Source organism: Tachypleus tridentatus, chromosome 13 (genome assembly GCF_004210375.1).
Source record: "Tachypleus tridentatus isolate NWPU-2018 chromosome 13, ASM421037v1, whole genome shotgun sequence".
In the NCBI taxonomy this organism is placed as follows: Eukaryota; Metazoa; Arthropoda; class Merostomata; order Xiphosura; family Limulidae; genus Tachypleus; species Tachypleus tridentatus.
In genome coordinates this window covers 206151742-206174780 of record NC_134837.1, presented here as the reverse complement: position 1 = coordinate 206174780, position 23039 = coordinate 206151742, and the positions used below count along the sequence as shown (strand labels likewise).

General features: G+C 31.4%; 2 protein-coding genes across 5 annotated transcripts in view; both read right to left on the bottom strand.

Annotated features, from left to right (window-relative positions):
- Nucleotides 1–4143: 4143 nt before the first annotated feature.
- Nucleotides 4144–17379, bottom strand: LOC143238741 (zinc finger TRAF-type-containing protein 1 homolog). 2 transcript variants are annotated; one of them, XM_076479243.1, is made up of 6 exons: nucleotides 17117–17253; nucleotides 15991–16204; nucleotides 10949–11187; nucleotides 9610–9821; nucleotides 7415–7601; nucleotides 4144–6996 (listed from the first exon to the last, which is right to left on the bottom strand). In XM_076479243.1, exons 2-6 carry the CDS (start codon nucleotides 16063–16065, stop codon nucleotides 6792–6794), a joined length of 918 nt encoding a protein of 305 aa, XP_076335358.1. In that variant the 5' UTR covers nucleotides 16066–16204; nucleotides 17117–17253; the 3' UTR covers nucleotides 4144–6791. The 2 variants fall into 2 exon arrangements, with proteins under 2 accessions (XP_076335358.1, XP_076335357.1); XM_076479242.1 differs by lacking the exon at nucleotides 15991–16204 and having other exon boundaries at nucleotides 17117–17379.
- LOC143238742 (neuralized-like protein 2) overlaps nucleotides 16765–23039 on the bottom strand; it is a 19744-nt gene continuing 13469 nt past the window's right edge. For all 3 annotated transcript variants that reach the window (XM_076479246.1, XM_076479244.1, XM_076479245.1), the window contains one exon: nucleotides 16765–22123. In XM_076479246.1, the coding sequence (XP_076335361.1) occupies nucleotides 22053–22123 (71 nt within the window). In that variant the 3' untranslated portion in view covers nucleotides 16765–22052. The remainder of the gene's footprint in view (nucleotides 22124–23039) is intronic.

Here is a 23039-nt window from a genome sequence, read left to right as displayed (position 1 = left end):
AAATTTATTTTGTACTTCCAAATAATGTTTTCGTAATATTAGTAACTTTAACTAGTCCATAATATAAGAACAACAAAATTATAAACTTGATCAAACAACGGATAACTCTCCTGATGGATCACAAAGTTTATAAACTTCCAATGTTAATATGCGAGGTTTCATTCCTTCCCATGGTGGACAGACCACAGATAGCTCATTGTATAGCTAGATATACGCAGAAACAAACAGTTTCATAACAACGACAATAGGAAAGAAGCACTAATACTACTGTTTCCAAGGGAAAATATTTTAACATCTTGTTATCATTCAAATAATTTCTCTCTTCTTTAGAAATTTGGTGTTGGTATAAAAAATAAACTAATTTATTGCTTCGTTTCGCCAATCCATGTTTAAAGATGAATAGAATTATTGTACAAATTGTTTTATTTATTTTTAGAAATTCTTAGTATCAATAAGGTTTGTGCGAAACTGATTAACTATAACTTATGAAATTTATCAATTAAAACTGAATATCTGTGTCACTGATGAGACAATAAGCTGTTATAACGTGTTCATTTCTTGGGTAGATTTTTAATTACTTGCTGAAAATATTGCTAAGTTGATTTCATAAGGATAAAAAATAGTTGATTTCTTTTATAACAATTCTAGTTCTAAGTTTCTAAAATACAACTTTTTAACATAAACTTTGCTACACAACTAAATACAGACCTAATTTTAAATACGTTTGTTTTGTTTTTTAATTTTGCACAAAGCTACTCGAAGGCTGTCTGTGCTAGCCGTCCCTAATTTAGCAGTGTAAGACTAGAGGGAAGGCAGCTAGTCATCACCACCCACCGCCAACTCTTGGGCTACTCTTTTACCAACGAATAGTGGGATTGACCATCATATTATAACGCCTCCACGGCTGGAAGGGCGAGAATGTTTAAATACGTTTCTATATAAACTACAAGACGTACGTTTAAGTTAGTAGGCTTTAGTTGATAAACGAACGCATAACTATCCAAGTAATTGAATAATAGAAGGGACGCGATAACTCAAATTGTATATTTAATAACTTCTCATTAAATCTTCACTTTGACATTCGCATTAACAAACTGTTTACTCTCTTTTAAAATTAATATGCTGATGTCAATTTTTCCCGAGCTATTATCTAAATTAAAACTTATAATAATATTATCGAAATGGTTACGTAACATATGGTAAGCTACTAACAGATTACAATGTTTGTTTGTTTGTTTTTAATTTCGCGCAAAGTTACATGAGAGCTACATGTGGTAGCCGTCCCTAATTTAGCATCGTGAGACTAGAGGGAATGCAGCTAGTCATCACCACCCACCGCCAACTCTTGGGCTACTCTTTTACTAATGTATAGTGGGACTGATCCTTACATTATAACACTCACACGGCTGAAAGGGCGGGCATGTTTTGTGGGACGGGGATTCGAACCCGCGCACCTCATATTACAAGTCGAGTATCTTTACCACCTGGCTATGCCGGGCTTTTAGAATGTAGACATGTTTTTCAGACACAAATATTTGCGTTTATACAAAATGATATTAAGTTGGCTACATTGAATGATTGTTTCAATATGCTATGTCTTGCTACTTCTTGAAAATAAATACTCTAATGTAGTGATGTTCGTGAAAAGAATATTTTTAAACAAGCATATAAATATTTCGCTAGCTTTCCCCTGTTGGAACAGCTGTAAGTCTACGGATTTACGACTATAAAATCAGGGATTCGATTTCTATTGGTGGACACAGCAAATAGCCTGATGTGCCAATGCTATAAGAGAAAAATACACTTCGATAATTAAAAATATGCACATCATTAACAAATGACAGAAATACCAAAATGAAAACAGTATATAGGGTACGTACCACTAGTGCGGTCACACAAACCTGAAAATATTTATGAGCTATAGATTTTGGTACTGCAATAGAAAGTAATTGAATGCTCAAGAACAGATTCAGAGAAATTTTTAAAAAAGAGAATGGTTATTTAGGTGTCATCATTTTTATTAAAGTTGAAGTCGATTATTGTTATTTTTATTTAGAAATATATGACCGAAATAAACAAATTTGGGAAAATTAAGAGCGTCGTTATTTCTATTTTCCTTCGCCACCCTTTCAAGTTTAAATCACATCGAATGGATTTTTATTGACTCGAATGATAAAATCAACGCATTACAAACCCAATTAAACAAATCGTTTGCGATTCTTTAGTTTTAGATGGCGCTGTAAGTCAATTTGATGGCAGTATAGTGAGTTCACAGCAAAAAAAGACATGAAAGTATTTATTTTAGTTGTATTTAATCTCATCTTGTTTAAATTTAATTAAACTAAATATTTGGTTCATTATACCATATTTACTTATATTACTGAATTATATAAATTACATAGCAGTTTACGTGTTAGAATATGCTCCAATTTTATTAGACCTGCTTAAGTTTAATTTGTATTGCACGAATTGAAGGTGCTTGAACTGAGACTTACAACTACAGAAAGTTTATAAACACAAAGTGAGCCCTAGAATAAAATAACCGGTCAAACCTCGATTAGAAAGATGTGGAAAAATATATCCAAGTAGGTTGCTGTTTAACATCTCTTGACCGTAAGTATAATTTTAGTTCTGGTTTTGAATTGATGACCAATGGGAGTAAACCAGTTAAATGGAAAACCTACATGTAAAGTAATCATGCATTGCTAAGTGAGCGACCATATGATCACACAAAATTATGAATAAACACTCGTGTTTCAACCAAAAATCAGTTCTCTGATGAACATCCTGCAAGTCCAGAATCCATGACAATCCTCTGATCCATTGAAAATTTAAAAAGAAAAATAATCTATGTAAATAATTTTTTGATAGATTGTTTAGACAGAGTATACATGGAACTTTGTAGAATGGATGGCAACTGCTTGTTATGGAGACCTAAGTGTATAGGATGGCATTTTAAAAGTCTTCCACCTTTCCTGTAGATTCAACCAATGGCAGCCACAGGTTACTTACCTCTAATCCAGAATCTCTGTTAAGTGAAGGTTTAATAGTGTTAATATAAAATGATTCTTTGATTTTTCTTGTCTTCCAGAATTTGTCTGTGTCGATGATTCTAGTTTTCTCCCAGTTTATTTTGTGTATAGTTGGCGTGGCATGTTCTGCAATGGCTGAATTTTGTGTTTTCACAAGTCTTGTACTGTCTTTATGTTCTTTTATTCTTGTTTTGAGTTTTCTTCCTGTTTTTCCAATGTATGTATCGTTGCAGAAACACAGAATTTCATAGATGATGTTTTTGAGATCCTCTGTGGTGGATCGCTGTTCGTTTTTCATCAGAATAGACCTTAATTTGAATTTACAGGAAGTATCTCCTCCAATTAGAAACAGTGATAACCCAACTAATCACAACACACTCTCTGCAATCCACCAGGACACTAAAAGAATATCAACACCTACACACACACGCTGACTTGAAAACAAAAAGCAGAAGACTTTCAAAATGTCATCCTCTACACTTCTGTCTCCACAACAAGCAGTTGCTGTCCATTCTACAGTTTCCTAATGGAAGTAATTATTGTTACCCTCTCTAGTCTACCAGGAAAGGATGTTTAATGTGTAATATGATATTAAGATGGAGAACTTGCCAGAACTAATGACCAGAATATAAAAATGAAACAACATCTGAAGTATTTGTCACATAATGCTCTGGTTGATAACATATTGGATGTGAAGATTATTATTGAGGGTTTATAATCAATCAAAAGTTGCTCACTGAGAATAAAACACATTTATGTTGTAGAATTAATTTTTGAATTAAAGTGTTTTGTTTTATTTCAGTCTCCAGGTCAATTCTTTGTTCTAACCTTAAATTTCTTCAAGTTGGTGACTTGTGTACTCCACTGGCAACTGACATATTTTTTAACTGATGTGCCAAAGGTCCCAGATTCCTCTGTGAACTTAGGAGATGCAATTAAGGAGATGCAATTATTTAATCATACTCAACTTATAAAATGTAGGTGTGTTCAGAATAATGCATTCTTTTGAGGTCTGTCCCACAGAGTGTCCATGGAAGAGTAAGGACATGTAAGAGCAACTTGGTGGAACACGTACAAAAATGTACTAATTAATTCTCAGTCACAACACAAAAAATGTTAAAACTTTTAATACTTTCTGTTACACACTTTACACACAATAAACCAACAGAAGTAGCCACATATAAGAAATGTTAGTAACAAACATATACACCTGAGAAATAACCAATCCTACACAGGTTTCAAACTCAAATCTCAACTTCAGATCATTAAACCATCTTAAACTGTATTAGGTAGGTATAGTATAATAACTCATTTTCCCCTTTGATAATGTGAAGATACAACCTTTTTGATACACTGTGTACACATTCCAACTTGAGTTTCTAATTACACAATGCACTAGGAATAGCTGTGCTATAATACACAATATTATTATATAACACTAATTATTCTTTACTAAAACTGTACAATAACAAAAGATTTGGTTTTAATCCTCTAATCTGTTTTAGTGCATGAGAGTAGCTGTTAAAAATTCACAAGTTGTCTTATTACACCAAAATTAGCCAAGAATGTTCAATAAATGTACTAAGAAGTCAACCTGTAAACGTCTATAAAAGTTAAGAGATTCCTGTTCATATGTACAACAATGATAGAGTTAAAATATCTGTAGATATACATATGTATTTAATCACATTATGTAGGTCACAAAAGTAAAACATTACAAACACTGAAGTTTTATCAGTTCTATAGCAGTTGTTTTTCTATAATTTTAAATTGATATGATAATAAAAGAAGTACAGAACTTTTTAGTTTCTAGTTTATTATTTGGAGAGTTGGGTCTTTCAAAAATTTGAAATTAAAAAAAATTGTGTATGGTGCTTTGAAATATATATTAATAAATATAGCCAGTAAAGACAACAGAAATACTATAATTGTAAATTAGGCAGTGAAGAGGGTCTAAATATATCACCAAGAACTATGTATATATAAATAATGGAAATGAAAATTTGTAAGTAATATTTTCAACCATATTTCTTGTGAAAATGTTTCATTACATGGTTTAATATTCCCTTCATTAAACCAAACAATTTTGGAATTGCAAGTGACCAGGACCATGTTATGGGATTTCTTACAGTTCAAAGTTTCTCTTCCAATAATAATGAATATCAACCTCTAACCTTAATTTTGCATCTGAGAAGTTATGAACAAGTAATTTCTATTACAATACAGACTTGTCAACAATTTCTCACACTGGATATTATTACCCTAACAAAAAGTATTCACCACATTTAAAAATAACATTCACATGTTTTAGAACACACGATTAACTGAAAGTTCTGAATATATTTTATTACAGTACTGTCTGGTACTAACAAGTTTTTTTCTGAATACACTGAGAAAAAATGCAAGATTTTTAGCTTTCAATTATTCATGAAACATTTACATGAAAAAAAATCGTTTTAAGACAATGGTTGACAAAATTGAGGTATTAAGATAAAAACTTTTTTTTCTTTCTTTGGTTTAACATATTAAATAAAGACTGTTTATTGATTTACATGAAAATTATTCATTCGTTATTAATTTCTTTCCATCCATTTAATATTTTCTGTAAAAATGTCTTACACTAGTCTCTGAATCATATTTTCCTTCTGTAACAAACGACTTATTAGGAGTATTTGAAATATGTGACAGGCACTATAAATTGGGTCAAGCAACATGCAGCTATTTACCTGACTTCATAACAGCTCCATCAAACAATGAGATACAGAAAGTGAAAACAAAGCACAAGTTGCCTTTCTATAGAATACAGTATATGTGTAATAATACACCTGGCTACTTAACATTACGAAGTTCAAAACAAACACACCTAATTACAACCACAAACGTGCTCATAATCAGTACGTCTTAAGTGTATGATATTTTTTCTCAGGAGGTTTTTATGCATTTAACACCAAAACTGTAGGGACTATTTGTGGCTTTTGAGTTCTGTGACATATATTAAAGGCAACATTTTTACAGTCCTAGAGAATTCTTACCCGTGACACACTTCTGAAATTCATAAGTATAGGGTACAGATTAAGTACATATTATATATATACACACACACACACGTTAATTGTTTAAATCAATCTGGTTTTAACTCTAAAATATTTCTTACTGACGATTTTTGAACACTTACCTTTGTTTCAACTGATTCATCAAATGCTGAGACAACCTCTAAAGGTCTATCTTTATAATAAGGCTTAACCTACTGATTTAATTTTACATTTGCGTCATGATCTGCTATTATATAAACAGATCAAAGTCTGTGTTCTTTTCCCATCAAATAAGGATACACAAATGTTTCCTTCTTTAACACCAAGGACACCTAAAAAATATGCAAGATATGGTATATAACATTCCATACTCTTATCAAAATATTTTCATCCTGGTTTGGTATCAGAACAATAGAACGAAACTGCTATTTTAAGATAAAGAATATGGAAGTATTTGTTATACTAATGTATAATGTGGATTAGAGTGACAAGTTTGCCTACAGATTTTTAAATTTCAATGAAAGACAAAAACAAAATATAAGAGTGAAGCGAAAACTAATCATCCAATAATGTGGATCTATATACTTCTAATAGTTTACAATATTTAACTTTTCTAATAAAACTAAGTAATCAAGCTTGTTTCAAATCTTTTCTCAGATCGTGCAGACCCGTAGAAAAAACGCCTGAATTCATCACCTGGGGTATACTGGTCACAAATATTATACTTTCACTTTGAAACGTGAAACATAATTAGCCGAAAATTGATGGCCTTTGCAGCCAATAGTTTGTTACATTCTGATGAATCTGCCAAGGAGATGGTTCTGTATGGACTTTCAGCACTTGCATCACTGAACTCGTACTGATAAAGACGGGGGTTTATCTTCATATCCCCAAAAGGACCTTTAAGGATTGTGTAGTGGATTTTTAGAGGACTGCCAAGGTAAACAAAAAAATATTTTTCTCACAACACTTCTACAGACAAAAACAAAAAGAAATTAGTCAAACACTAAACTGATTTCACTGTTGAAAAAAGCTTTACAAAATAGAAACATTCACTTACAATTTTTTGTAACTTGCTCTTTAACGGAAGACTAACGTATAATCATGTAAAAATATTAAATTTTAAAAGCAGAGAGAATTGGTACAAGTATTCTATCTTTTGGACGAAAAAACACTTCACTTGGAAAAAGTGTGTGACTGAAAAAAAAAAAATTCAGTTTACCTTTTCCAAAAATGTGTGTAAATTAAGGAAATTCTAGAACTGACATAAGAAACTACTAAAATTTTCTTTAAATACCATTGAATTAAGGACAAATGTTCTGTACTTGTACTTTTAACTTCAATCCTTACTTTGGTACTTTACTCTTCAAAACCACAGTATAGGTAAGACTTCGTTCACATGACTGGGTGGGATCTCTTTGGCTGTCATTCACCAGAGCCTTCACCACCCACTGGTGACCAAATGCTGTAAAACGAGAGGTCTCGTAGTAGAGTTTGTGAATAAATTCATCAGTACGATATGGCTTAAACTGGAGGTCTGAAACAAGAATAATGTAACTGAAGTTCATAACATGTAACTAACAAGATATTTACTTTGAGTTACTTAAAGATAGTAAAAAAAAAAGTTTGAATGCTAATTTACTCTTTTATAACTATATTACAAAAAGACCAAAATGTGTATAGTTCTACTTACACAAGTTTGCAGTTGCTCTCACATTTATGTGCATTTTTTTGTTTAACTTGCCACTTCAAGTAACTTTGGTTATTGCTAACTGTAGAATTAGTGCAATGTACAGAGAGACTTGCATATACTTTATAATACGGTAGCTAGTTCCTGGGAGAACAAACCATGTCGCTACATGCTGCAACTATAACATTAAACAGAATTAGCTTGTGCCAATTTAATTTCCATACATCTGATGGTGCAATGCTACCAAGACAGACTTCTGACTGTAAGTGTGTCACATCTCTTTTTAAGGAAAGATATTTGTACAATCAAATTATGTAAAGCAAAATCCTTCTGCCTAGCCAAGATTGTTACAGCCTTTCTAAAGAAAAACATTTATAAGGAGAGATTGTGAAACATTGTAGGGTTAAAGAATAAATTATTTTGAACAAATGAAGAACCTTGCACAGACATAAGCTACCTATGAAATTGCATCGGAAACTGATGCAAAACAATGCCTTCACATGCAAAGTTAAGGCTTTGACCATCTGACTCAATATGGTATTGCCATGAAACTAAGTATACTTCCTAGTAACACTAACAAGAACCTGAACCTCACAAAACAATCCAGCTACATTTTAAAATTAGCAGAAGTTTTGATTAGAAGGGTAGCTAAAAAAACTAGTATTACAGTAACTTCATTTAACCACATACCCTACCAAGTTCCCCATTACAGTTATATGTTTAAACATGATCATTGAAGCTGATATCCAGACTGAGTGAAAAATCCATGTAATGTTTATTACAGTATAGTTAACATAAACCACCATTCTTTGATATCCACATGCAGTCAGTGAAGGACCCATGGAATGTTTATTAGAGTATATCTAATACTGACCAACATTCTTTGGAATAATGAAAAGTGCACTGCTGACTAATAATAAGCAGGATCATCAGAATGAGGTCACTCCACACATGACATGCTACCTGAAACTGTTTTGCAGTTGACTCTCAGTACTAGCTCTATACAAGTTTATTATACTTAAGAGTTTATAAGATACCAGATATAAAACTTTTAAATTAAATTTAGGTCATTTTTGGATAAAACCCTGCAAACAATGTAATAGAATCTCTTTTGATATGGACTTGGTACCCTGGTGGCTCTTCTTCATAATGGTAATGTTTGATAGAATGTCAAACGTAACAACGAAATATTCATACTGTACAACACTGAAACAGAGAAAGAACAAATGCCAAATTGTTGTTTAGTTTTTCTACTAGTTGTATTTTTCATTTTTAGTATTATGTTTGTTTTTAATCAGTCTTACATACATTTAATTTTACATTTTGTTTTACTGAAAACAAATCTTTAGTATTTTTCTCATTGCCCACTTTTGGTGCTGTAAGTACATTAATTTTAATTTATTATACCTAATATTACAGGAAATGATTTTGTTTACTGTTCAACATTTTGTTTTCTACCAACTCAGAAAAACCAAGAGGAATCCCCAACAGCACTAAAACTTGAAGTTCTTTTAGGCACAATTAAAGAAAATTATTATACGAGACCTTGAGTGTGGTAAAATACATCAATTGAAAGAGTTACACCTCCAAAGTCCAAAACTGCAAATATATCTCAGATCGTTCAAGAGATAGCAGAGCTATGAGCTTAAAGTTTGTACATAAAAAATAAACACAAAAAAAAACTCAGAACCATTCTACAAGCTGTGATGATGAGGCTGGAAATTAAGTATTAATTTTCATCTCAATATGCTATTATGAAACAACAAAAGTATTCAAACCCACATATAAACCTGTATTGTACTATAACATTACAATAACAAATGTGTAAAATATGAAATATATAAAACCTTCTCACCATTAAAAGCAATTTTTTCATATGAGAGTAACTCAAACACGCAGGAGTAGAGCTCCTTCTCCTGGAAATTCTTTTCGTCAATTATAGCGAGGGCCTCTATCACTTCTTTCCCCGTTTTATGTGGATGCAGACAAAGCTCTTCATGATTCTGAAGTTCATGAAATGGTCCTCTCCATTTACACCCAATTCTACTATAGCAGCACAAAGTAAGTCTAAGAATGTAAAAAAAAAAGACGCTTGTACTTTGTAAACCTGATATTAGACTTTTATAGAATTTAAAAAACAGAAATGCAGATACAATACAATGTTTTGTCCTTAATAACTGCATTTGGAGTTTACTTCCCAATTAACTATTCTTTTATTACACATTTAACAGTAAGGAACTTCTGGAACAGGGACACGGTTTGATCACTGTGCGATCAATCTTAAGTATGTAAGTTTTAACATTAAAAACTTGTGAACAAGAGAACGACTGCACCAGTAATTGAAATGTCTAACAGTTTTTTAAAAAATATCTTTCTTAATACATAGGCTGTAACTTGTTATGAAATGATGTTTTTCTGTGGCTTCCATGATATTACCAGTAAATAAAAAATTTGTAATGATTTAGAGGTCTACAGATTGAACAACTCACTATATACAAGTTTGTAATTTAACAAGAAATCTGAAAGTTTCATACAGAGATTTTGTTCTACAACACATTTTCTATGCAAGTTGAGAAACTTACACTACTTTAATAACATTCTTTCATTCACCACAAGTGAACAACACATGAAAATATAAATCTCTTGAACACATATACTGATTTTAAGATTAAAATTAATATTAATGCTTTAAAGTTTTTATTTTAACTTTTATTAAACTAATTCCAAAAAATTTATTTACTCTCATAACATATACAAAAAACAATTATTAGTAACTAGCACTGGCTCAAAACACTAATGGTCAATTGTTCATTATTATATATAATAGTACAAAAACATTTTTTGCCAACAATAAAAATTGATCTGTTGTCTTATGACTAAAATAAACATGGTTATACATTCATAGTTACCTAATAATGAGATTATTTTTTTAGCTTTATAAACATGCATAAGATTCTAAAACTCATTTATAATATTAAGAATCAAAGGGCTTATAAGATGTGTAAATAATTCAGTATGTCTTAAGATGAGCCAGCTACATAAATGAAGCAAGTTTGAAACAGTATATTTTCCAGAACACATTTAAAAACTGTGAGAGTTTTCTTATTATCAGACTTTATGATTGGTTAGAAACAGTATTGTAATTATACTGTTACTGCTAGTACTGAAAAAGGAAAAAAAACAATCCTATACACCTTTCTTCACATAGCTCAGCTTCATGGTGCTCTAATTGTGACCTGGGAAGTTCCCGAGAACAAAACTGGCACTCAGCTGGTAGTTCACTTACTGCTTTTTCCACAGCAAGATTACGAGAACAGAGCTCCTTGCTGATTACCGTACGGCAGTTTGGGCAAGAAGCCGTTTCATCACGTAGACGAGCGTCAGCCAGCAGGTGTGTGAAGCAACCTGCACACATCAAATGTCCATTTGTACACTGGAAAGAGTCAGTAATCCCATTAATACTGTTTAGTGTTATTACCTAATTCCTGCAACAGATGGGAAAAAAAAAATTAACGAATGACATAAACTCACAAATAATATAACTCGCACAGTCAAATACATAAATTAATATAAATGCATCTTAACATCTAAGAACATGATACATACCACTGATCTGTAAAATAAACATCAAAAGGTAATTAGTATAACATTGAGGCTGTTTTCATTGTATAAAAATGGTAAGAACAACCAATTTCAAGAACTGCATATACCCACAAACCAACCACACAACAATACCATTTATCAAAATGTCAAATATCTAACTAAGGTGCCAAACCCTCCAGCAAAAAACAGTCAGGCAGGAAGATCTTGGTTCACATGTGGGTCCACCTGCAAGGGCAAAAAAACTTCATCAAAACACTCTGTATTAAAAAGTAGGCACTCTGAACAAGGAGGGAAGCTGATCCATAGGACAGCAATATTATAATTCAAAACTTAGAATAAAACAATGTGTAACATATTGTTATTGTCATTTTCTTGTCAGTGCATTCAAGATAACTAAATGCTGATGTTGGAAAAACAAGTAAAAGTTAATGAAGCAATTCCATCTGCATCTCACTTTTTTTTTTCAGTATTAAATGTACTGTTATAAAAAATTCAATTTCCAGATAACAAAAGATGTCTTATAACTACAGGTGTAGGTCACATATTTGTTAGTAGAAAAGTCATAGGCATCAAACACATTTAATATACAATACAAAAAATACTCCACAGTTTTACCAAAATAATTTCAACTAATAGAAAGTACTGCAAAATTGAAGTAGGCTTCACTATATCCAGAATGCTGAAACATCTCATAATAATTTGTGAAAAGATTGTTATTCACTGTAAACAAACCTCAATTTAGTTTTTTTTATTCTTCTAATTTTATCTTATAAATAAAAATGTTAGCACTTCACTGAACAGTTCTAACACCTAACTTTTAATAAATAAATTGGCTAAATAGTAATACAATAATATCAATCTTAGGACCATTATTAACTTTCACTGTAGTACTTAGAGCTAAGGAACAAGATTTGTAACAAAAGGAGTTAAGAAAAACATCAGAATGTTTACATTTTTAGCTTTATATAAAAGTATAAAATTTGAATAACATCATTAAGAAATGTTAACATCATTATATTTACTTCAAGTCTAGGAAAGAGAAGTTTAACTTATAAAGGCACAAAAAAATTGACAATACTGCAAGTATGCATATGTTTATGTGGAAAACTGGCCCTTACTTACCAGTTCTTTAAACTCTGAATCAAATCTTTACTGTTGATTTCTTAGGATACTTGGTAATAATTTGTCACTTTAAAAAGTCTTAAAGCAAGTCAATTCCTAAGCCTTATTTGAGTATCTTTCTGCACCAAATAGCATCACTGGTTCAATAACTAATCATTTTTGAAAAATTGATTTCTCTACATGTTTTATCGACAAAGGTATGGTGTAAGAAACCCAGTAGGTTGTTTAATTCATATATAATAAGTCAACATTAACTATTAGGACTAACTATTGAAGTACTTGTATTACGTGTCAAAGTACAAAATAATGTTTTTTTAAAAAATAAAAACAAATTTTATACTCATGAACAGTTGAATTTTCAGATAATTTTACCTAGATATTTTGTCTACAAAGATATGGTGTAAGGAACCCAGCAGATTGCTTAATTTGTATATAGTAAGTCAGCATTAATTACACTATGTAACAAAATTTTTACTTTTTCTTGTTCATGAACAGAAAGTGTTACTTCCCAATTGCTTATGCCTAAATTAAATGGAAAAGACCCATTTTTCTCTTCAAACTTTGCTTTTGTTACCTGGGAGTGTATAACGAAAACATGGTATTTGATGTCTGATATGTGAAAGAGATTTACATTGCAGTTGCAAATCTTGAGAAATTACTCACTTCTAAACATTTTTGTATAACTTTAGTACAAATACATGTAAATCTTGATTCATATGTTGTTTTATTTAGACCTTATGTAAATGAAAATGTGCAAATTTGCCCATTTTCACAAAGAAAATAGGTTAATTTCTAAATTTCATTATCCAGGTCACAAAAGCAAAGTCTGAAGGGAATAATGGCCATTTTCTGTACTTTTACAACATAAGCAATTAAGAAATAACAAATACTATCCAGGAACAAAATTTGTGTTATATAGTGTTTTTAGGACTAACTAATGAAGTATTTATATTACATGTCAAAATAAAAAAATATTGTTCTTTTTAATAGAAATACTCATGAACAGCTGGATTTTCAGAAATTTTTTCCCATGGTTGTGAAGGGGAAAAAAAACTGTTAGCAACACTGAAAATGCTAAAAAATGTTTTATTCATAATGTACCATGATCAAATCACTTCTTCGTCTGGTGCTCATTTTGAATCATAACTTTTATATAAAGTTACATAACTTTGATAAGAGAAAATGTAACTCATTGTATTTTCGTTCCTAAAAATTATTTCTGTTCTTCCAACTCTTGCATGACTTCTGGCCACATCACCTGGGCCTCTACGTCCCATAGTTTTCTTGCAATGTTTCCATTTCTCTTACAAACTTAGCCATCTTCAAACCCTACTACATATTTACCAACATCTGTACACTGAAAAGTCCAACGTTTACAAATAAGAAAATACATAAATAAATATAAAAAACGTTTTTCATTGTGAACTAAAAAATCTAATTAAATATGTAAGTCTAAAATTTTAGATGCATGATTCAATACATAACTTAAAGTTTAACCTGTTGACTGCCAAGTATTTCAGCTGCTACAATACAACTCTAATGCTTCTTCATTTTGTAACTTTTTCATTACGCCATTTTGGATCGAAAGTGAAACAATTTGTAAGTAGGTAAATTGCATGTACGGTGCCGATATCTAGCGTTGAAGTTAGACATTAATGAGAACGAATTAACACGTCCGTGGCACTGTGTTACCGATCGGCTTCGACGAGTTATCTCATCTACGGCACTGAACAGGTTAAATTTTACATTTTTTACACAAACGAATGTGTTTCAAATCAAAGGAATTTCACGGACCTTCAAAACAAAATTTTAATAGGCTGACATATTTCAATTGATGTCGCAACAAGCTTGTAATACATCAACTTTTACAAAAACATATTACACTGTGGTGACGTATAAATTATCTATTAAAATTTAAATTAAAATCTGTTAAGTTTCAAACTCAACTTTAAAAACTTATTGATGCAACTTTACATCACATAATACTAATTTTTGAAGAAAAAACGAAATGTTTCTTCCTCAGTGTCAGCATACTTCACAACATTTTTATAAAATCACTCAACACTTAATGAGTCATGTAAAAGACAGTAATATATAACATAGTTAAAAACCTGTTTTCTTTATTAAAGCTTGCTCAATACATATTTCTAAGAACAAGTCGCTGCAACAAGTACTGTTGAACCGATAAAAGCATATACGGTATACATATAACACACGAATTGATGGTAGAAAACCCATTTAAGACTAGTTCGAATGTTATCTCCTAGGGCAAATATCGCATTCCGACGAATGCTTTGTGTGCTATTTCTGACCCAACTGTTTTTATGGGTTTTTTTCTTCTTAAATTTTAGTGTACTTGTTTATTACGGTATACAATTAACTATCTATCCCTAAAAGTGAGCTTAAAATTGCCTATATATATAAATTACCCAATAAATACTTAGCCATCTTGAAGAACAGGTTTCTAAACCAAATACTGAAAGGCTCTCAAGAACTTCTGAAAAGACCTGTGTTTTATGTAATTTATGATAAAAATCGATAACAATATCGTATGTAGATATGGCACATTAGTCTTTATTTACTATAATTGTTTGTTTGTTGTTTATTGCGCAAAGCAAATAGGTTATCTGTACCTTATATACCTTAAATAAAAATTCTGGTAAAATGGATTTTTCCTATAGCAAAGCCACAACGGGCCATCTGCCGTGTCCAATGAAAGGAATCGAACCCCTGATTTTAGCGTTGTAAATCCGTTGTCCCAGCGGTAGACTTCTGGTAAAATAGAACTGCTAATTAAGTGCCGAAAAATATCCAAATATTCAACAGAAAAGCTAAGGAGTACGCACTCATTAACCTTTATTATTTCAATTACATATATTTGAAACTTCTATCACTCGTGTAATACGATACTTATTTGTGCATTACAAACATTTCTAATTAATACATTAAATTAGCATTAGAACACTAATACTTTAAAAACACATATTAATCTCCACCAGATGTATTGCTCAACCATATATACATTTTATCAACTTTTATTTGAATGTAGTACATATTTATATAAAATTTGATACTAAAACAATTCCAAATTTATAAATGTCACTGCGTTAGACAAGCCCACGACAGTTCTAGATGATTACTGATGACAGGTTACTCATTTTTCCTGAAATATATTTTAATTTATAATAACAACCACATGGCATTCAATTACAATTTAAGTTAATTTAAAATTAATAAAGACAAAAAAGAGCGAAAGTTCGTTTTCTGAAAGGAGATAAAGTTTAAAGTATAATGTGATGTACAAGTTTTGAACTAGTACGGGTAGAAAACATTTTTAAAAAGTGTGTACTATGTACTACAAGCTAATTGTTTTAAGTATATAAAAGTAGTTTGAATTACTCGGAAGGTTACATTATGCAGTTTTTCTTGTTCCATGAAATATAAAAACCCATAGATTTCCACTGTTTATTAACAAAAAATAATAAGTAATTTTATATCACCATTTTTTTACCTTAGGTAAGTTCCCAAACAAAACCACAATCTCTCTACGCTGTTCTCCCTTTTGGCTATTGCAAAACACGTACATTGACGGTCTACCGGGAGGAACTAATCCATGTACACCGCAGCGACAACGCTAAGGAACTGCATATCTTGTAGCTCAGGTTAAATATAGAGGAGGAAAATTTTCCCCCTTCTTTTTCCAGTATTTTCAAGCAAATGATCATCTATACAGACGCCATGTGTTAAACAATTTTACCGTAAGTGCTTAGTTCATAACTTAAACGATACAAAGGCACGTAGATACTGGTTTTTAAATAAAAATTGATACTGTTTTCGACACATTTTAAGATTATTAAAACATGGAATTACAGCCATATTTATGTAATTATCCATTTTGAAAGTTCAAATGGTTGTTTAAAATAAAAAATAAAAATTTTATGTTTCAGTCAGTGAACGTTTATCGAGTTAACTTTCAATAGTAAAAAAATATTTAAATTTTCATCCACTAAATCCTGTTCTTCCATTTGTTACTACTTTAATATCAATACTAATGTCAAAGATCAACCATTTAAATAAGGTATATTACTGGATACTATGGCGTTCTAAATATTTGTTTTATGCTTAACTACATGATTATTAATATTACTTTCATGTTTTATTTTCAATTTTTATTACTGAAGGATAATTACAAAGATTTGGCTCGGCCAAGGAAGTTAGCATTTTCGAAATACATAGATACCGCGATTTGTATTACATATAAAACATACTGACACGACACACAAAATGAACTTTCTTTTGTTTATTAATAATACTGCTTTAAACCACTGTTGTTAAATACATATGTTCGATACAAATACATAGAAATGTATGTTTTACTAGTATACAATTTTTATATAATTCAAATAACTTACGTTCACTTCAAACTTTTTTAAATTGAAGTATTATAATAGTTTACTTAATTACATTTAAAAGAATCTTTGCTGACGGTTGTCGTCGAGCGACACAAAAATATGGTCCCTAAAAAAAAAGTAAAAAAGAAATTATGCCCAAACCGGGCAAGACTGGTAGATTACACATCAAGAAAATAATTGAAATCTACAGAAGTGGGGAAGGGAAATCAGCTGATCAGTCCAAACCTGATAAATGGCTGAACGAGGAAGGTCCAAACAGACGGCGCAACACAGAATTCCGCCGAGTCTCTGCTCCAAACGGTTTTCTTTGTTGTTCCCCAATCCCTCTAAACGTAGCTTCTTTTTAGCTGGTTCGATACTTTCTTCATGCGAAGAACTAAGAGAGCATGCCTCTGTTACAGTGCTCACACTTGGAACGGACACAAGTTCTTCTGCCATCTTTCTCAAGTATTTGTTTTTACTATAGTTTTGCACACATGCTATCTCTGCATTTCACGAGTTGATCACCCATAGTCACGTGAAACGGTAACCAATGATCATGTAGGGTACGCTATGACGTCATTCAGAACACGCTTATTGCTCTGGCCTCAAGGAAGAGTCTTATACGTGTGTATATATATTTTCCAAACATATTTAAAATTAATGCCTAAACACCAAAAATAAAAACTGCTATTTACCTCCAACTTGTCGTTTTAAAAATCCTCACGGTGTAGACGTTTGGTTCTATAACCTCTCGAGTTCATGGAAACAAAGTAAAAATAACTATAACTGCAAAGGAGGGGAGAGAGAGAAAAGTCACTGACGTCATCTTTACTCTTGTTTTTTTTAACACTTATATTCGCAATATTTTCTAGAGTTCACTTTTCGTGCTTTCATTCTGTCAGTTACGTACTATGCTTATGTGTATTCATCATCAAGTAAGTTTAGATGCCATACACACGACCATTATAAAATAAAAAATGAAATAGATTTTAACATAATTTATTAAATAGAAAAGTAAGGATTTGAAACAGATTTTAGCTAATAACCTGATTTACCTAAGGAATGAGACGTCTGTATAATTTTCCTTAATGTTTATTTGTTTTGAATTTCGCGCAAAGCTACACGAGGGCTATCTGCGCTAGCCGTCCCTAATTTAGCAGTGTAAGACTAGAGGAAAGGCAGCTAGTCATCTTCACCCATCGCCAACTCTTGGGCTACTCTTTTACTAACGAATAGTTGGATTGACCGTCACATTATAACGCCCCACGGCTGAAAGGGCGAGCATGTTTAGTGTAACGAGGATTCGAACTCGTGACTTTTTTTAAATAAAAATGTTTTCACACTTTTATACAAACTCAATATACTTTCATTTACGCTCTAGATGAATTATAGAGATACTTGCTTGATGTTGGATTCAATTAATACTTCCGTTGCTGCGTCCACTACTGATATAAAAATCCGATTAATTACCGTTATACACCACCAGGCTTTCCGCTTAACCGAAATTGTTTGTACTGTTTTCGTATTAGCTTGAAAATATTGAACATGTGGTACTTTATTTAAATAAAGCTGAGTTAGATGTTTTATCTCTGTAATATATATGCATTTTCAATTTACTACTTATGTAATATCCTTAAATAATTAGTGCTGAATATGCTTTCCGTTTTAAAATGGTCTTTAAACAATAAAAATCAGGTTTTGAATACGAAATCTCTGACCTAGTGGTGACGTCACACGTTTGACGTATTTGACAAGGCTCTGTCACTATAAAATTTTGCCTGCATTACTCACTGTGTGCAAAAAAGTAAAATTTCGTTTTCATTTTTTGTTGTTGTTTAACAGGTGTCTATCTCATCATAAGCGGTGCTAAGTCCGTTATAAGGCTCTGAATTTATTGAAGAGTATGTAATAACTTCTACTAGAAACACTGTTTAAATAATAATAAATAGTCTTAACTATGAGCAACAGCCAAAATACAAAATATTTTTTATAACCATTCTGCTGAAAGTCCTCAATTTGGTATCTTCACTGTTACAAATTTTATCAGACTTAGTGACCACTGATATAAACGTATATCTAAGCTTGCGATGCATCATCCCATACCTGACAGCTTAGTGCGTAAGAATATTGTCCCTTAACCCCTATTGAGTTGAATTACAAGAAAAAATTGTATAAACATTTTTATACATTTAGAAATGTCTACACATTGGATAAGAGCTACATACATGTTTGGAATTTGTGAAGCACCTTAACCTACTAGAAGTCAGTGGTATGATCACACCAGAGACTATACCTTATAAACTCGGACCTCACAGAAAACTTCTTGTAGTTCAATTGTGCAACAATAAAAGACGTAAAAACTATAAAACATAGTTTTTAAAATAAATTATCTATTTTCACTGAGAGTAATGTGGTTAAAAGGCAGAGGGTTTATGATCCAAGACCCAAACAGTACTTAACTATAACTTAGTAGGTGTTGCTACGTTTCTCTGCCTCAACCTCAGAATCTGTAACTGCAAAAGAAAAAAGAAATAAAAATGGATTAAACTGACCAGTTAAAGATATTTCTAGAACCAAACCCATTTTACATGATTTTGTTTTGTAATGGCGATTTCTTTTGATTACTTTGTGATATTTGAAACGTTTCAACACCTTGTTAACAATAATTTTGTATTCAACAAAACTGTCTTGTTCAAGAACCTTTGGCTAAATAAATTAATATTCCAAAGTTCTCTAACATTTAAGCATCCTGTTATTGTAAGGATTCCCTTTTGCATTTAACAGAACATATTACAATTGATGTTCAGGAACCAACTCTGACATTAGGCTTGAAGATGACTTCAAAAGGTAATCAAATACTTCATTATTATAAGTTTACCATAGTAATAAATACACAAGGTTTATTATTATCAGGTACAGGTAATTTACACAGATATAGGAATATATTACACATTTGCCAATAAGGCTCATGTATTTTCATGACATTCAGCAAGCTTTCAGTAAACATAAGATTGCTGTATAGAAAAAAATTAAATTTCTGTCAAATGTAATGAGCCAATAAAGGAAGATATGTATTGAGTGCCATATGTTGTCTTCAATTATTTTATCACACATAACACTAACAAAACAGATAAATATTAATTTCATTTCTTTAATCAGCTGTCATTTAGTTCATCAAACTTGAGAATCTGAAAAACCACTGTAATGTGTGTGGTACTTAAGTAAGACAATGTTACTAATATAATAAATTACAGATGAGACTGTCAAATGTTGTAACAATGTTAGTGACATAAATTACAGATGAGACTGCCAAACGTTGTAACAATGTCAGTGACATAAATAAGTTACAGATGAGACTGTCAAACGTTGTAACAATGTTAGTGACATAAATAACAAGTTACAGATGAGACTGTCAAACGTTGTAACAAACTGTCCGTAAACTTCTGTGCCCAGATACATGTTGTATTGACTACTATGGTGAGATACACCCAGAGAATATAAACATACACATAGAAATGTAAAAAAGAAATATGACCACTTTACCACAGCTGGTCACCATGTATCTTCACAGTTGTCCTGTAACAGTTTTTCAATGTAAAAGTCTCCATTGTATAACATGTACAAAACACACCATTCTTCATTATATGCTTTCCATACTTTATCTTGTAAATGCGGATGACAATTTCCTAGCACTCATTTCAACAGTCCAAATGCACAGAAGTTCCCAAGCCAGCTTAATGTTATTTCTTCATATGGAAAACACAGCTGTTTGGTTACACGTATTTTCTACTTTTGCACAGTGGTAGCTACTGGATCCATTTGCAATTTCATTTTTCTTTAAAATTACTGCAAGGTATGCAAGTACTTAATTATCGTTTATTTCAGTAGGTTAGATTTAAACAGTTTGGAAGTATTATGATATAAATAGTTTTCATTTTCAGGAATACCTCTTTTCACTCTTCTATGTTAATTTAATGAAAACAAAACTGAAACCTAATATTAACACTGTCATTACTTTCCATTGTGTGGTACATGATGCAAATGGACGTTATCACTTCTACAAAAGTATAGAAATTTTGTCGAGTTTTTGGTCAAATGTTCTACTAACAAATTTTTTATTTTCAGTGTATTTAAGTTTCATTTAAAGTTGTTCAAGAAAGAAATAGTTCCAAAACTTGGTTAGTTTTATCAAATAAAAATGTGAAAGCAATCACAGAAAAGCAATCAACCAGACAAGGGAAAAGTTACAACAAAGCATATATTTATTCATTCGTTCACACTTTACACATTTGCCGAGCACGACTGATAATTATGTCACTCAGTGATCAAATATTAACAACTAAGATATTTCCTACGTCAAATTTAAACAAAGAATGACAAAAAAGAATTCAACTGTAGACTAAACTTATTTTACTTAATTACTGCTACAGATCAATACACATTTTTTTCAAACAACCTAGACTACAGCAAGTCAAGCATACCTGCTCTAACCAAAGCTAATAGTTGCTGTTATGAAATACAATAGAATTTTATGATATTTAAATACTGATAAATTCTTTGCTTAAAATAATTTAAAGCCTCGTTATAATTTAAATTTTTGTTGTTTTTTTCATGGTAATGAGGGATTTACAAGTGATTACTAGATTTTAAAAAATCTAATATTTTACCTCTCATTACATGCATTCCTTAATCAATAGACTTCTTTGAACGTTCAGTACCTGCTCGTACACTGACCATTCTTTGAAAAAGTTACTTATCATTCAGTTCTACTTATTAAAGGAATCCCTGCAGTAAACTCTTCCTTACTATCACCAGCCAGGTCTTGAGGGAAGTGACCTGCCCTAACACTGGTATTGGGAGCATATAGGTTGCATGTATTTATATAAAGAAATGGACTTGTTACACAAGCTGCTCATTCGTCGGTAATATCCTCAGTAAAATGACCAAAATATTTCTTATTACTTGTTTCCACATTATTTATAATGACATTGTGCACAAAGACCTTGAAGGAAACGGTACTTCACTACACCAAATGCTCACCAACATTTGGTATACTACAACTACCATCACAAAACACTGATGTACCTTTTCTGACTAAACATGTAAATGATAGAATACGAACAATACAGCCGATGAATGAATATTTTCAATGTAGGCTTCATTTGTTGCATGCATAATCTTAGATGCAAATATTCAAGGTATTCAAATTCTCACGTGCTCCTCGAGAACACCTCCAACAAGTGAGAAGAGCTACAGACGTAGAAAAGAAGATGAAATTTATTAGTTGTTTTAACTTTCTTTGCAGACTAAAACTAAGCCTGAAAAATCTGCAGATGTTTGTTTATTTTTTATACATATTAATTTTACCTAACATTTAACACACAGTTCATGAAGCTTTGGTGGATCTGTTACACTAAACAAGTCAAAATTCCAAACATGTCAGTTTCTCTTGCATATTTCTAGTAACATATGCAACTTACCAGGTCCATTTTTACATGTTCTACTTTAGAAAAAATGAATTCATGTTATCAATAAACTGTTGTATTTAAGTCTTATGATACTTAGATTATACAATCTGGTTACTAGTTGGGCCCATTTATATCAAAACATTCACTTCAGATTAGCCTTCAAATTACTAGTTCCCATCAGTAAGTTTTATTTATTTGTTACGGCTCTGTACGCAGTTATCCCAAATGTTAAAGTAAAAGACTACAGAGAAGTCAGCTAGAAAACAACACCTTTCTCCAACCCTTAAGTTACTTTCATCTGCCTGATTGGTGGGAATTCACCACCACTCTCACAAGGTAGCCATCACCCAAAAGAGTGGAAAGTTTTGGTTGCATCAGGGTGTGAGAAATGAGCCAAAAGATTCATAGTTTGAGCATATTAACTACTAAACAATCTCAAGCCCATCAAAAATTCTGGGTTTAATACTGGCTTTTACTACTTACTCTACTACAAAAGTAAATATATAAAAAATTCATTTTGTAAACATCTCAAACATTCCTTAAATACTGGTTTGGTTGAAGAACTCTTACACAATAGAAGTTCAATTGTATTTAATGTTCAAAATGTTTCCATTATACCTTCTTCTTGTCTTCTTTATAATTAGGTGCTAAAATATAATAAAACCATGTTAAAATTGTCCAGGGTAATTATACTGTTG

Excerpts from the sequence above, each read along its gene's own strand:
- LOC143238741 (XM_076479242.1), bottom strand. The coding sequence starts at position 17,329 with ATGGCAGAAGAACTTGTGTCCGTTCCAAGTGTGAGCACTGTAACAGAG. Across the intron at positions 11,188-17,116 it reads CTCGTTCAGCCATTTATCAG|TGTACAAATGGACATTTGAT; the intron begins GTTTGGACTGAT and ends GACTCTTTCCAG. Across the intron at positions 6,997-7,414 it reads TTGAAGAGTAAAGTACCAAA|TCCTCTAAAAATCCACTACA; the intron begins GTAAGGATTGAA and ends TTACCTTGGCAG.